General features: G+C 40.3%; 1 protein-coding gene across 2 annotated transcripts in view; it reads right to left on the minus strand.

Annotated features, from left to right (window-relative positions):
- Window positions 1-15106, minus strand: part of LOC311294734 (fetuin-B) — a 16442-nt gene extending 1336 nt beyond the window's left edge. Inside the window, exons 1-8 of one of the 2 annotated variants that reach the window (XM_084415763.1) lie at window positions 14993-15106; window positions 14481-14701; window positions 14184-14294; window positions 7779-7866; window positions 6710-6876; window positions 1262-1363; window positions 993-1079; window positions 1-112 (exon numbers count right to left, since the gene is read on the minus strand). The exon at window positions 1-112 is cut by the window's left edge and continues 1336 nt beyond it. In XM_084415763.1, coding sequence (XP_084271889.1) covers window positions 1-112; window positions 993-1079; window positions 1262-1363; window positions 6710-6876; window positions 7779-7866; window positions 14184-14294; window positions 14481-14675 — 862 coding nt within the window. In that variant the 5' untranslated portion in view covers window positions 14676-14701; window positions 14993-15106. Of the gene's footprint in view, window positions 113-992; window positions 1080-1261; window positions 1364-6709; window positions 6877-7778; window positions 7867-14183; window positions 14295-14480; window positions 14758-14992 lie in introns of those variants that run through there. The other variant, XM_084415762.1, reaches the window with a different exon arrangement.
- Between the last annotated feature and the right edge of the window lie 971 nt (window positions 15107-16077).

The following is a 16077-nucleotide window of genomic DNA, read 5'->3' on the forward strand; positions in this document are numbered from 1 at the left end:
CTGCTCCAACATCTTGGAATGAGGGCTCAGAGATATGAGGGATATTGTGGGTTGGGGTTTTGGAAAGTGTGGTGGACTTTTCCTCTTGCTGTGTGGGAGTGACAACATGCACCTGTGGGTCAGTGGCAACAACACATGAAATACTTAATATATTACACTTATCATTCTGCAGTTTCTTTCAGAATGTAATGCAGTGAGATAAAATTAGTCATATAGTCAAGAGTGTGGCTCCACTTGATATTATTATTATATTTCTGTCTGTTTTTCAACATCTTATTTCAAATGATTTCAATGTCTCAGGAAAACATTGGAAACATTACTTCCAGAAATTCAGTTTGGTTGCTGCTAGTGGTGCAGGAATGTCACACTTCCTGCTTTAAAAGTCGTGCTTTTTAAGTATTTCTTCCTATCTATAAGATTAAACAACTGGAAAATAAGAAATTATATTGCCTTCGAGTCCTCCTGCAAAGTTCCCACAATGTTCCTGTCAAATAAACTTGGAAAATGTGGGTAATTTAATATTTCCTTCAGGTTTTTTAGGCAAAGACAGGACATTTTTTTAGGGTTGGTGTTAATTAAGAGCAAAGGATGAGCATTTGGTGTGAAACTGATGCTTTATCTGCATTTGTTGGTCCTGTACAGCCAATACAAAGTTATTTTATGATCAGTACTTTTACAACGCCATGATTTCCAAGTTTCTTACTGAAGATTAATTACAACATTGTGGTGGTTGTAATCTTTCCAACAAGATAAGGCAAGAATGAGAAAGATGGACTTAAGGAAGGAATTGAACTGTCTATGTATGTTTGTCTTTCCACTTTTCTAGACAAAATAAAGCAAGAAGGCAATAAAGTGCAATGGGAGATTCAGATCAACTCTACTGGGTTTGGCTCTGTTTCCTTCTACGTTGAGGTGTTGATTTACCTCAGTCATCTGGCTTTTAGAGCTGGAAAGTAAAAAGCCTGACAAACAAATATGGATATTTAGGGTACCTGTGGGTGAAATATTTCACAGGACACCTTCACATCTTGCTGGCCGTGGTCAGGGCCAAGAACGACCCCGACACAGAACCCAACAGGCTGAAAAACACACAAACACAATAACCACGCTATAATGGCAGAGAGAAAGCAGACTGTTTGGAACACTTCATCAAATAAAACTTTTTATGGTGTGAGAAAAACAACAGAAAATGTTAATAGTGGTGGATGTTAGGTCCATCAGATGGGATCCAGCTCGAGAACATGGACGTAAAGGAACTCACCTTTTTACCTTGATGTCCCGGCTCACACTGGCCCTCTGGGAATGGAGCGAGAGAGCACTCCTGAACGGTGTACTCCACAAAACTAGCGGAAACAGGGGAGCTCTGAGAAACACGGAATAAAAAAAATCATTCGGTCTGGCCAGGGAACAGAGTATTAAAGAAATTCTGTCATCACATACGGACTGCATTTTTATTAAATAACTTGGATTTCAGGTGGCTTCAGAAGACTGCAATGCAACACACAAGTGCTCTAAAGCAATTTTATGCTGTCAGTACCCATTCACAATTACTGCATTTCCTAGACAAACTAAGCCTTTAAGGATAGAAATGTGGATTCATTTGGGCGGGGGGGGATTCACTCCTGTGTGCCAGATCTGGGCTACAAGCAGGCCATAGCAATGCCACATGTCATGAGCAAAGAAATACACCAGGGGTCTCATTTATAAAGCGCACATTCTGGAGACAAAGGGAATTGGCGACACCGATGGTGAGCTGGAGTTAAATGTCTTTTTGGTCACTTTTAGACTTATATGTTTAAAATTTAACATATACAGAAAGATAATACAAATATAATTTCACTCACCAAGCCTGTCACTTGAAGCAAATATCCATCCCTTCTTAAATGTCCGCGCCAGCGAGCGCACTGGGCCGTTTAGTGAAACTGACGCAAATAACAGTTTAAATAAATAAAATAATGATTTAAACTATGTTTTACTTCTGATATAAACATTTAGATTAAATATGCCATTCAAATTAATGGAGTTAAACACTTAAACATGAAATCATTACTGAGAAGTTACAACATTTTTATATTCAAATTCAGTCAATAGAAATATTTGCTGTGGATGCGGTGTTTTTGAACACTTTTCCTGTGGCGTGCTGTGCTTTAATGTTTAACCACAGAGAGAATTGCTTATCATGATAATACCAGATTGTCTGAGAAAATAGTTTCGTGCAAATAATGCCCAAGGCCCATCTGTTTCCATTAAAAATATCAATTAAAAATACAATTCGGCCAGTGGAAAAGATTGAGAAAAACTTTCTCTGAAATGTATTTTATACACTATTTGATTTATGTATTCAAAAACAAGGCAAGGATAGGCAACTACTTGATTTTTATTAATGTAATGTGTCTTGTACCGTTAAACGTTATCACGTGGATGAATAATCATATGCAAATTATATGCAGATGAGGGTATGCATAGTAAAACGAGGCGTTGTAAGCTCCATATATGGTTATGTCGGGGAGGAGACGCATGTGCGCACAATCTTCCGCTGACTGGGATTTATAAAGTGAATTCTGCGCAGGTTCTGGCGTACGAACGGTTTTATAAATCCGAATGTTTTTTTGCGTACGCCATTTTTGGCTTTCGGGCGCACGTACACTTTTAGTAAGGTTCCTACGCACAGTTTTATAAATGAGACCCCAGAACTGGACCTTATCTGAGCCACAACATATGTGTATATTAAATATGGAGTCATCTCAGCCTTAATAAACCTGTTAACAAGCAGAATCACTGAAGGACAGAAGAGAACAGAAAAAGAGACGAGCAGAAACACAAGATCTACAACTGACTTCAGCCACAGCCTAAGATGAAATGCTGCAAATATGTTTAACAAACACACTGTTACAGCAGCCAAAGACAAAAGATATAATAAGAGTTAAGAGCCCATCTAATGGAAACACTGATCACTGTTATGGTGACTGCAAATGAAACACATTAGAGTTAAACCCCTGTTAATTCTCAATAAAAACTTGTGTAGACGTCTGACAGAAATAAAGTCAGTCTGGTTAGTAATAAGTGAAGCTGGTAATGCTGTTTGTGGAGTTGTTTAATCCTCCTCTGCTGAGATCTTCACAGATTTAATGTCTTCTTTTCTCTTCTGTTGATTTCATCTGAGGCTGTGTCTGAAAGTCAGCTGTAGTTCTTGTGTTTCTGCTCGTCTCTTTTTCTGTTCTCTTCTGTCCTTCAGTGATTCTGCTTGTTAACAGGCTTATTAAGGCTGAGATGACTCCATATTTAATATACACAGGTTTTGTGGCTCAGATAAGGTCCAGTTCTGGTGTATTTCTTTGCTCTTGGCTGACATGTGGCATTGCTATGGCCTGCTTGTGGCCCAGATCTGGCAAACAGGAGTGAGCCGCCCAAGGGCCGTCATTCCACGCCGCATGTGGGCCAGATCATCTTTCCACGTGTGCCAGATGTGGGCCGACACAATGTTGCTATGTGGGAAGTTAGGCTATTGTGTTTCTTCAGAAATTTTGGATTAAACACTTGATTCATATGGATTTATTTTATTATCATCTTATTAAATTTTTGAATGAAAGTCTTATGGGTTTGAAACGATATGAGAGTAATTGATGACAGAATTTAAATTTTTGGGCAAACTAACCTTTTAAAGGGACAGTTCACCCAAAAATAAAAATTCTATCATCATTTACTCATCCTCAAATTGTTCCAAACCTGTATGATTTCCTTTCTTCTGCTGAACACAAATGAAGATTTTGAAGAATGTCCGTAACCAAGCAGATCTCGGGCACCAGTGACTACCATAGTATTACGTTTAGTGTTCGTTAGATCCTGCATCCTTCCCTGCTTCAACCTGCATTGTGACACATAGTAGGGACAAAAATACTATGGTCGCCAATGGTGGCCGAGATCTGCTTGGTTACCGACATTCTTCCAGATTCCTTTCTTCCAGCAGAAGAAAGACATTCATACAGGTTTGGAATAATTTGAGAGTGAGTAAATGATGACAGAATTATTATAATTGTTTTGGGTGAACTATCCCTTTAAGGCTATTTATTAAGATAGATAGTGATATAGGGACTGTTGTTGTCAAATAAGTTTCATTCATAATAACGTCCCCTATAAACTAGGGGTTGCACAGACTAGTCGACTTTGATGCTCTGCCATGACGCTTTTAGCTTGATGTCGACTAGTCGCTGATCATGTGATTTTGAAACTAACCACATGGCCGCCTTGCTGAAGACCTCCAACCTAACCCTAACCTGTTCTGTCTTAGTGTGCTATATCTTTACATTATATTATATATCTAGTTAAGATTTTCGTATTAATTACGATCAAAACTCTTATTTACCATAGCATTACATTGACTGTAATACTAATGCTGTCCTATAGAGGGGGCCACAGATAAGAAAATCGTAAAAAATTAAAAAAAAAAACATTTGAAGCTCCATTTCCTTCAGTTAAAAATGACAAATAAATGCACACTCCGAGAGTGCTCCACTAGTTATGAGTGATTTAGCAATAAAATAGCTTAGAAACTGAAAAGGTCTTGCATATATTGCTTTCTGTTTTTGAACTAAAACCCACAGCTTCACTATTAGTAGAGACAAGCTGCACAGGATTCATTCACACAGGTAATCGCTTTCTCTCCAATGCATTCAAATCTTACTGTGCTACTTTATCAGTATCTGATTGAGAACGAACAGAAATCTGTGAAAAATATATCCCATAGACACAATAACTGAAAAATAAGCTGTTATGTCGGAGCAATAGCGTGTTAGCACACATGTGCCGCAGCTGTGCACAAGGTGACCCGAGTTTAATTGGCTCGAGGTTCAGGTTACTCCAACATTAAGTTTGTCCACAAACTTTAACATTTAGCTGCAAGGCATTCCCTGATTAGTCAAAGTTAACTTGACTTCAAGCACCTAAAAGACGACTTCAAAAAGTCTGATAAATAAAATAAAAATGCTTTAAACTGGCATACAATTTCACAGCGTATCCACAACTTTCCTGCGAGTCTTATTGGGCGTCGCCATGACACTCGATACTTCCTGTTGATGGTATCTCAGTTCGGTTTAGCCTAACGCTTAATGGAGCTCGCACACAAGGGATACTTGCGTCACGGTACAAATGGGTGAAACTGATTGCTGACAGATTAAGCAATGGCTCCTTGTGGCTCAACGTGTACCGTTGTCGGGTGCACCAATAACATGCGAAAACTGAAGGATTTTATGAATGGGACTTGTTTCCAACATAAACGGACCCTCTACGCAGAAAGAGTGTTTCTTGTACTTAGAAAAAAACTGCACTACAACTGTATATATATTTTTAAGAGGTATGTTTATTGTTTTCAATTATTTGAAAATTAATTAGAGAATTAACTTGAATGTGCAGCAATTTGTACAAATAGAGTGTATGTAGGCCAACTATATTTGTTGTAGCCATTAAATAAGAGCATTTAGTTTCATATTTGTTCAAATATTATAATGTTTTTGTTTTTTTTCATCTATGTTGATAATGAAAAGTGAACACCATGATAGGATGCATCGGGAGACATAGAGTGGGTCAGACATGATTTTGTTAATGGGTCAGACATGATTAAACTTAATTTTCTTCATTAAGTTTTGTTTTGTAGAAAGCCTTTCTTTAAAGTGAATTTCGTTTTGTATAAATTGTATCTTGATTATAACAAATTTTTCCTCAACCAATTGCCTGGATTTAATAAATAAGAAGCAATATAGCAGACAATATAAATCATGACATGGAGGCGCCGGCGCGTCATGGAGGCATCTCATCATAAATTAACCGAAACTCTAAAGAAAGCTTTAAATGTCTTTAAACGAAACAATTCAAAATGAAAAGAAATAGGCTACTCTCTGATTATGTAATCCAAGATGTGCATTTCTCTCTAGGCTATAGGCACATTCACTATGGAGATGGCGATCGTCAACTTCATCTTTGCAGCAGACACTGACAGAAAAGACTAGTTTATTAATAAAAATCAGTGCACGCGTGTCACCGGATTTACAAAAGCACATCTTGCTTGCTGCACGCACACTCAGCACACATATTATGTCGAAATAACGAGATATTGTGTTGAAATAACATTATTAATAATAATAAATCTTTAATAATATTTGATTGAATGCCGAATGTTGTGCTTGTTCAATTTAATAAAATGAATACTTAAATTGTGATCATTAAAATAATTGAATATTAAATATTAAGTGGCCAATTTTTGCTCACTTATTAAAAGTATTTATATATAATATATCTAGCACCCCCTCAGCACATGTTAAAAAATTATCTGGCACCGCCCCTGGTTATAAAACGGCCCACGTATTAAAAATGGTTGGGTCTAAATTGGGCTCGGGCTCATAATTACAGTTTATGTGTTGGGCCTGGCTCGGACACGACGGGCTCAGGTAGGGTCGGGCTTGATTTTTTTGGGCCCGATCTAAGCTCTACTCGTCATTACTCAAGCAAGTTGTTTGGGCTCTCTGATAGCAGTATTTTCAGGCTAACGTAAACCGGAAGTTCGTTACCGGCTTGTTCTATGTTGCCATAGCGATCACGGGAAAGGTCAGAGTTCGGGAAAGTTGTGGATAACCGTCGTGACAAACCTACTGTAAATGAAACCTCAATTTAATGAACTGCAAAATCTACAAATTGTTGATCTGTCGTCCACTGTAACCTGATGGGCGGCTCTGGTGATGGTGTTCACAGTCAGGCTGACAGGAAGAGTGCTTTGTATGTTGTATTTAAGGAGGGACGTCCTAGCTGCGGCGATGGCTTCATTACTGTCGACCGGCAGCAGCACAGGACAGTCTGGACACGTCAGACGCAACTTCTCTGGAGGGTCTTGGGGAAGAAAAGGAGAGTGAGTAGGATAAAAGAGATGGTTTTATATGTTTAATAATACTGATCATTTTATACAAAAGGCCAGAATGATGGATCAAAATAAGAATATTTCTACATAGAAATATGCTTTATATATATATATATATATATATATATATATATATACAGTACCGTTCAAAAGTTTGGGGTCAGTAAGATTTTTTTATGTTTTTAAAAGAAGTCTCTTCTGCTCACCGAGGCTGCATTTATTTGATAAAAAAAAACAATAAAAATAAAATAAAAACAGTAATATTGTGAAATATTATGAAAATTTAAATTGACTGTTTTCTATTTTAATATATTTTAAACTGTAATTTATTCCTGTGATCAAAGCTGAAATTTCAGCATCATTACTCCAGTCTTCAGTGTCACATGATCCTTCAGAAATCATTCTAATATGATGATTTGATGATCAAGAAACATTCATTATTATTTTCAATGTTGAAAACAGTTGTGTACAATTTTTTTTTCAAAATTCTTTGATGAATAGAAAGTTCAAAAGAACAGCATTTATTTAAAATAGAATATTATAAATGTCTTTACTGAAACTTTTGATCAGTTTAACTCATCCTTGATGAATAAAGGTATTGATTTATTTTATTTCCCCCAAAAATAAAATTAAAATTCTTACTGACCCCAAACTTTTGAACGGTAGTGTTTAATGTTACAAAAGCTTTAGATTTCAGATAAATGCTGTTCTTTTGAACTTTCTATTCATCATAGCATCATGAAATAAAAATGTAAATAACTGTTTTCAACATTGATAATAATCATAAATGTTTCTACTTATTAAGGTTGAGAGTTCCAGTATGCAGGGAACTCCTGTAAATGTGTGCAGTCAGAAATGTAAATAAATATTTGACCTGGAACGAGCGTGCAGTCATAGCTGTAGAGGTACGAGAAGCTCTCTGGTGTGTGGAGCACTGTGGTGTTGCAGTTTCCAGAGATTTGCTACAACACAAGGAACATACATTAATTGTACATGAACCAATCTAAACCAATCAGACACATTCTCTTTTCAAAATATAGTAAAATCAGAGATTCTGCAAACCATCTGCAGAGTTACTTGATAAATTACTTCAATGTAGAAGTTGGATTAAAGGGGTCGTCATATGATGCTTTTTAATGTTTTCCTTTTCCTTAATGTATCTGTATCAGTGGTAAACTGGTAAAAAAAATCTGCATTTCATGTTTTAAAGGCATTTATTGGCAAAGAAATTCAATACATGCAAATATATTTATCAATGATATATCAATATTTCCAGTGTTGACCCTTCTTCTTCATAACCTTCACTTAACCATACTCAGGCAATCCATTTTTGCCTTATTAGTCCTCGGAGTTGATAACAATTTGTGAGCTTCTGCTCTCATCTTTTGAGGATTGACCATGGATTCTCTATGGGATTAAGATCTGGGAGTTGCCTGGCCACGGATCCAAAATGTCAATGTAATGATCTCTGAGCCACTTCATTATCATTGGCATACCTGTTATGTAACTGTTCAAGAAGTTGTCTGAACCCAGGTTTCTCAACAGTATACACCCACACTCTACAGCCCAGTTCAGTTTAATTTGAGTTTGCTTCATACTTTCTTTGTTGTTCAAATAAAGGTAGTAGGGTAGGCTGCAAGTGTTGTTATTGTTTGTTTGGTTTTGTGTAGTTTTTTTGCAGATCGATTCTCCTCAGCAAAAATTGGGGGATACATTTGAAAACTGTTTTTTTTTCCCAATGCAACAAAGACTGCTAAAGCAAAAAAAAAAAAAAAAGCCCTATTAAAGCCCTCATTATCAGTTCCAGCATGTAGTTGGGACTGTCAGTCGCCAGGTTTCAATAAACTGTTATTGATTCAAAGAGATTATAAGGGCATAATAAAGATGTTTAACGAAATTGATAACACAAGTGTAATGACTGCTTAGTTTACAATGTGACCTTGTAAAAGTATAGTTTTAAGGTAAAATGGGAAATTATATAAATAAAATGCATAAATTGCAAGATATTGAAATTATTGATGCACATTGAAAAAAGTTAAGCCCTACTTAGCATCCCCAAGATAAGAATCCTGGTGTCCACGGTGGAGCCGATGGAGGGAGGAGCCATAGTGGAGCCTTGGTGGAGAGGCCTAGCGGAACCAGGTAGACGACTGGCCGAGGTGGAGCAGAAAACCCAGGGTGACGCTGAAGCTCTGGGGGGCCACAGTGGAGCTGCAGGCAGGAGTGACCGAGGTGGAGGCATGGGCTTGGCAGACCGGGGTGGAGATGGTGGGAGAGAGGACAATGGAAAAACCAAAGGGAAGTGGTGACAGTGGTGGAGGGAAGTTGGGCGGGACCAATGACTTAGACAACTTGGAGCTGGGCTTAATCAGCGATGATTTGGACAACTTGGAGCTGGGCTTATCCAGCAATGACATAGACAACTTGGAGCTGGGCTTAATCAGCGATGATTTGGACAACTTGGAGCTGGGCTTATCCAGCGATGACTTAGACAACTTGGAGCTGGGCTTATCCAGCGATGATTTGGACAACTTGGAGCTGGGCTTATCCAGCGATGATTTGGACAACTTGGAGCTGGGCTTAATCAGCGATGACTTGGACAACTTGGAGCTGGGCTTAATCAGCGATGATTTGGACAACTTGGAGCTGGGCTTAATCAGCGATGACTTGGACAACTTGGAGCTGGGCTTATCCAGCGATGACTTAGACAACTTGGAGCTGGGCTTATCCAGCGATGATTTGGACAACTTGGAGCTGGGCTTATCCAGCGATGATTTGGACAACTTGGAGCTGGGCTTAATCAGCGATGACTTGGACAACTTGGAGCTGGGCTTAATCAGCGATGACTTGGACAACTTGGAGCTGGGCTTAATCAGCGATGACTTGGACAACTTGGAGCTGGGCTTATCCAGCGATGATTTGGACAACTTGGAGCTGGGCTTAATCAGCGATGATTTGGACAACTTGGAGCTGGGCTTATCCAGCGATGATTTGGACAACTTGGAGCTGGGCTTAATCAGCGATGATTTGGACAACTTGGAGCTGGGCTTATCCAGCGATGATTTGGACAACTTGGAGCTGGGCTTATCCAGCGATGATTTGGACAACTTGGAGCTGGGCTTAATCAGCGATGATTTGGACAACTTGGAGCTGGGCTTATCCAGCGATGACTTAGACAACTTGGAGCTGGGCTTATCCAGCGATGATTTGGACAACTTGGAGCTGGGTTTATCCAGCGATGATTTGGACAACATGGAGCTTGGCTTAATCAGCGATGATTTGGACAACTTGGAGCTGGGCTTATCCAGCAATGACTTAGACAACTTGGAGCTGGGCTTATCCAGCAATGACTTAGACAACTTGGAGCTGGGCTTATCCAGCGATGATTTGGACAAAATGGAGCTGGGCTTAATCAGCGATGATTTGGACAACATGGAGCTGGGCTTAATCAGCGATGATTTGGACAACATGGAGCTGGGCTTAATCAGCGATGATTTGGACAACTTGGAGCTGGGCTTGTCCAGCAATGATTTGGACAACATGGAGCTGGGCTTATCCAGCGATGATTTGGACAAAATGGAGCTGGGCTTATCCAGCGATGATTTGGACAACATGGAGCTTGGCTTAATCAGCGATGATTTGGACAACTTGGAGCTGGGCTTATCCAGCAATGACTTAGACAACTTGGAGCTGGGCTTATCCAGCAATGACTTAGACAACTTGGAGCTGGGCTTATCCAGCGATGATTTGGACAAAATGGAGCTGGGCTTAATCAGCGATGATTTGGACAACATGGAGCTGGGCTTAATCAGTGATGATTTGGACAACATGGAGCTGGGCTTACCCAGCAATGATTTGGACAAAATGGAGCTGGGCTTAATCAGCGATGATTTGGACAACTTGGAGCTGGGCTTATCCAGCAATGACTTGGACAACTTGGAGCTGGGCTTATCCAGCGATGATTTGGACAACATGGAGCTGGGCTTAATCAGCGATGATTTGGACAACATGGAGCTGGGCTTAATCAGCGATGATTTGGACAACTTGGAGCTGGGCTTATCCAGCGATGATTTGGACAACATGGAGCTGGGCTTATCCAGCAATGACTTGGACAACGTGGAGCTGGGCTTATCCAGCAATGATTTGGACAACATGGAGCTGGGCTTATCCAGCAATGACTTGGACAACTTGGAGCTGGGCTTATCCAGCGATGATTTGGACAACATGGAGCTGGGCTTATCCAGCGATGATTTGGACAACATGGAGCTGGGCTTATCCAGCGATGATTTGGACAACATGGAGCTGGGCTTATCCAGCGATGATTTGGACAACATGGAGCTGGGCTTATCCAGCAATGACTTGGACAACTTGGAGCTGGGCTTATCCAGCGATGATTTGGACAACATGGAGCTGGGCTTATCCAGCGATGATTTGGACAACATGGAGCTGGGCTTATCCAGCGATGATTTGGACAACTTGGAGCTGGGCTTAATCAGGATGATTTGGACAACATGGAGCTGGGCTTATCCAGCGATGATTTGGACAAAATGGAGCTGGGCTTATCCAGCGATGATTTGGACAACATGGAGCTTGGCTTAATCAGCGATGATTTGGACAACTTGGAGCTGGGCTTATCCAGCAATGACTTAGACAACTTGGAGCTGGGCTTATCCAGCAATGACTTAGACAACTTGGAGCTGGGCTTATCCAGCGATGATTTGGACAAAATGGAGCTGGGCTTAATCAGCGATGATTTGGACAACATGGAGCTGGGCTTAATCAGTGATGATTTGGACAACATGGAGCTGGGCTTATCCAGCAATGATTTGGACAAAATGGAGCTGGGCTTAATCAGCGATGATTTGGACAACTTGGAGCTGGGCTTATCCAGCAATGACTTGGACAACTTGGAGCTGGGCTTATCCAGCGATGATTTGGACAAAATGGAGCTGGGCTTAATCAGCGATGATTTGGACAACATGGAGCTGGGCTTAATCAGCGATGATTTGGACAACATGGAGCTGGGCTTAATCAGCGATGATTTGGACAACTTGGAGCTGGGCTTATCCAGCGATGATTTGGACAACATGGAGCTGGGCTTATCCAGCAATGACTTGGACAACTTGGAGCTGGGCTTATCCAGCAATGATTTGGACAACATGGAGCTGGGCTTATCCAGCAATGACTTGGACAACTTGGAGCTGGGCTTATCCAGCGATGATTTGGACAACATGGAGCTGGGCTTATCCAGCAATGACTTGGACAACTTGGAGCTGGGCTTATCCAGCGATGATTTGGACAACATGGAGCTGGGCTTATCCAGCAATGACTTGGACAACTTGGAGCTGGGCTTATCCAGCAATGACTTGGACAACTTGGAGCTGGGCTTATCCAGCGATGATTTGGACAACATGGAGCTGGCCTTATCCAGCGATGATTTGGACAACATGGAGCTGGGCTTATCCAGCGATGATTTGGACAACATGGAGCTGGGCTTATCCAGCGATGATTTGGACAACATGGAGCTGGGCTTATCCAGCAATGACTTGGACAACTTGGAGCTGGGCTTATCCAGCGATGATTTGGACAACATGGAGCTGGGCTTATCCAGCGATGATTTGGACAACATGGAGCTGGGCTTATCCAGCGATGATTTGGACAACTTGGAGCTGGGCTTAATCAGGATGATTTGGACAACATGGAGCTGGGCTTATCCAGCGATGATTTGGACAACATGGAGCTGGGCTTATCCAGCGATGATTTGGACAACATGGAGCTGGGCTTATCCAGCGATGATTTGGACAACTTGGAGCTGGGCTTAATCAGCGATGATTTGGACAACTTGGAGCTGGGCTTATCCAGCAATGACTTGGACAACTTGGAGCTGGGCTTATCCAGCGATGATTTGGACAACATGGAGCTGGGCTTATCCAGCGATGATTTGGACAACATGGAGCTGGGCTTATCCAGCGATGATTTGGACAACATGGAGCTGGGCTTAATCAGCGATGATTTGGACAACTTGGAGCTGGGCTTATCCAGCAATGACTTGGACAACTTGGAGCTGGGCTTATCCAGCGATGATTTGGACAACTTGGAGCTGGGCTTATCCAGCGATGATTTGGACAACTTGGAGCTGGGCTTATCCAGCGATGACTTAGACAACTTGGAGCTGGGCTTATCCAGCGACGACTTGGATGACTTAAAACTGGATGGGACCAGCGGTGGCTGCAGACCATCAAACATCAATGTCGAGCTCCAGCTTGGTTTACATACCTTAGCCTTAGGAGTGTGAGTATGGCTCCAATAAATTCCCTCGAACTCCAACTAAAATGCCCTCTGTGATGGACCCTGTTGCCGGCTTACACACTTGTACAGACTCTGCGTTGGGCTCGTCCTTTGGGAAGAAAACAGCCTCTGGCGATCACTCTGGCTCTTTCTCCGTTGCGGGCATGGCTGACAGCTGACTGGGCTCTGGGTCTGTAGTGGGACTGGTGAGGTCTTCCTCAATGGGGCAGATGGTGAAAAAGTGAGTCGCACTGCACCAGCACCCACATACTGCAAATCCCCTTTTTTGGCCTTCCGAAAACCAATTAAATTATCTCTGTTCCTGAGCAGTAAAACCCAAGAAGTTAGCTTGTGCATTGTGCATTTTACGGAGGACAGCTTCCTAAACCTGGGAGGGTACAGCGTCAGCTCTTTCACAAAGACCACTGTGAAATTTTCTGCTCAAGTCATGCTTGGTTCCGATCGATCTGCTTGATCATCTGCATATTCAGAATCTGACTTAGGCTCGACCTGATATGGTAAAACCGATGACATTATTAACTGTTTACAATTTCTTTAGAAGCCTTGGAAGCTGAAGCTTGTGATCATGGTAAGGAGTGTTATATTTCCAACACTCTTGAGATGTTTGGCCAATCACAATGCACTGGGTCAGCTGGCCAATCAGAGCACGCTGAGCTTTTTGGAAGGAGGGGCTTTGTAGAAATCAGTGTGTTTCAGACAGACTGGGAATAGAGGTGCTGCAATAATATACAGTATGTGAAAAAATAGTGTTTTTTTGAAGATTAAAGAATGTTAACCTATTCATATTCAACCCCATATTCAAACAAAATAATGACCTTTTAAAATAGCATCATATGACCTTTACAAGATGGAATTTTGAACAGAGATAAACAACACTTCCACATCATCAACCATATATTCTATTCAAACTTTAAACATTCCTTGAGATGTACATTAGCAGCAAATAATCAAGGAGCTGATGAAGCCTTACTGTTTCCATGAACGGTCTTATAGCACATTTTTTCCACGATTTGGGACTGAGGACATGGCACTTGGTCTCAAGGACATCTAAATCAAGATAATAGACCTTTCCAGCAGGACCCTACAGCAAGGGAAAGTGGACCTGTGAAATAAACAGTCTCTTGCAAAAATGACAAATACATATATATATTATGACTTTGAATCTGCAAAACAATTTGTTATTAATAATTAATGTAATAATATGAGTAGATCTACTACTGCTGTGGTTGCCTTTTCACTGGTAAAAATAACAGCACCTTTTACCAACCTGTTGATGCGCCTGGACGTTTGTGATTCTGTTAAGGGCAAATTTGTAACCTGTTTGTCTGTCCTCATTTATGTACGTGACGGCCAGTCGGGACAACTTCTCCACAATCTTGTCATCACAGGGAACGTGAACTAAATTTGTCCCCAAGACACACAAAATGTTTGCGGCCCAAAAAATCCAAATCAGAGTCAACATCTTTAATTCGTTTTACAGAAAATGTCCTGCAGAAGATAAGCAGTTTTATTTCAAATGCAGTCGGTTTATACCATGAGATGAATGTGACTTTGGAATCAGGTTTGATAAACATTAACAAGATGATCAATGTGTGTGACCTGACTGTGATGTAAACAGCATGTGTGCCATAGTCAACGCTAGGCTCAAAATATACCCCAAACCTATTCAAATTGATTCATGATATACACTTATGAAGTGTTAATAATGTATCACAGAGTGTTAATGAAAATACAAGCAGAATAATCAATTAATAACTAAAATACAAATAAACACTTTACCTCAGGAATGCTCAGTTCTCCCGTCTACAGCAGAGTTTAGTTTAGTTTAGTTCCAGCCCTGCAAGCAGCACAAAAACGTACATTTTCATGTAAAAATAAAGAGCTTGATTGGTTGGTTCAGGTGTGTTTGTTTAGAGATGGATTTAACTTTTTGTCTCTATTTTCTCATGTAGTCGTCATTCTACCACACGATGGCGCTGGAATCGCAATGACGCCAGCAAAAGTTTATCAACAGATGCTGTAGAAACTGTAGATGCCCAGATGCACACATAGGGAAGAAAGCAAACTGGATCCAATATTGCGCATCATTATCTTCCTCATAAAAGAAAGCAGGCTGTGGTTAAATGTCGTCACCTAGATGTCAACACAAAAGTACTTTGGTACATCACTGACGGCATCACGTGGTAATACCTTGTACTTTGATATTTATCATGATTATCATATCCATGCAGCATTTAGCATAGCATATACGTTTTAATTTAGTTTAACATAAAAGGGAGACTGAGGAAACTTCAGAGATTAAAATAAAACAATGTGTTGTCTTTTATTAATTGTCAATAAAATAATCTCAATTTAACGTGATTCATGAAGCTCCCATAAACAACTGTGGGAAACACTTAAAGTCCCCCTGTGGTGAAAATCAAGCTTTTAATGTTGTTTATGTGTTTATGTGGTGTTTTTAATATACTTTAAGACAAACCATGTGTAAATTCATAAGTCAACACCATTGCTGAAATGTTCTCCTTAAAACTGCAGTGAACCAAAGACAGTCTCAAAAGCACGCTTTGAAATCGCTGGTGTTTCTGACGTCACAAACTACTTTGCAACCAAGGAAGCGATAAAATTAAAGGTAATTTATTCTGTTTTATTATTAATTATCATGTTATTTTCTGCGACTATCTACTATTTTATTTGTCGTATCTGCGTTGTTTTGTGCAAAAGAGATTGAACGTCTTTCACTAACCACAAAGCGCTGGAATTTTACAGACACTTTATGTTTTTACTCTTAACGGTTTAAATTCGTTTATAGACCTTAACACAAAATGACAGACTACAGATGCGTTGAGTTCGGATGACAGATTTTG

The sequence above is a fragment of the Rutilus rutilus genome (assembly GCF_951802725.1).
Source record: "Rutilus rutilus genome assembly, chromosome: 8".
NCBI classification, from domain to species: Eukaryota; Metazoa; Chordata; class Actinopteri; order Cypriniformes; family Leuciscidae; genus Rutilus; species Rutilus rutilus.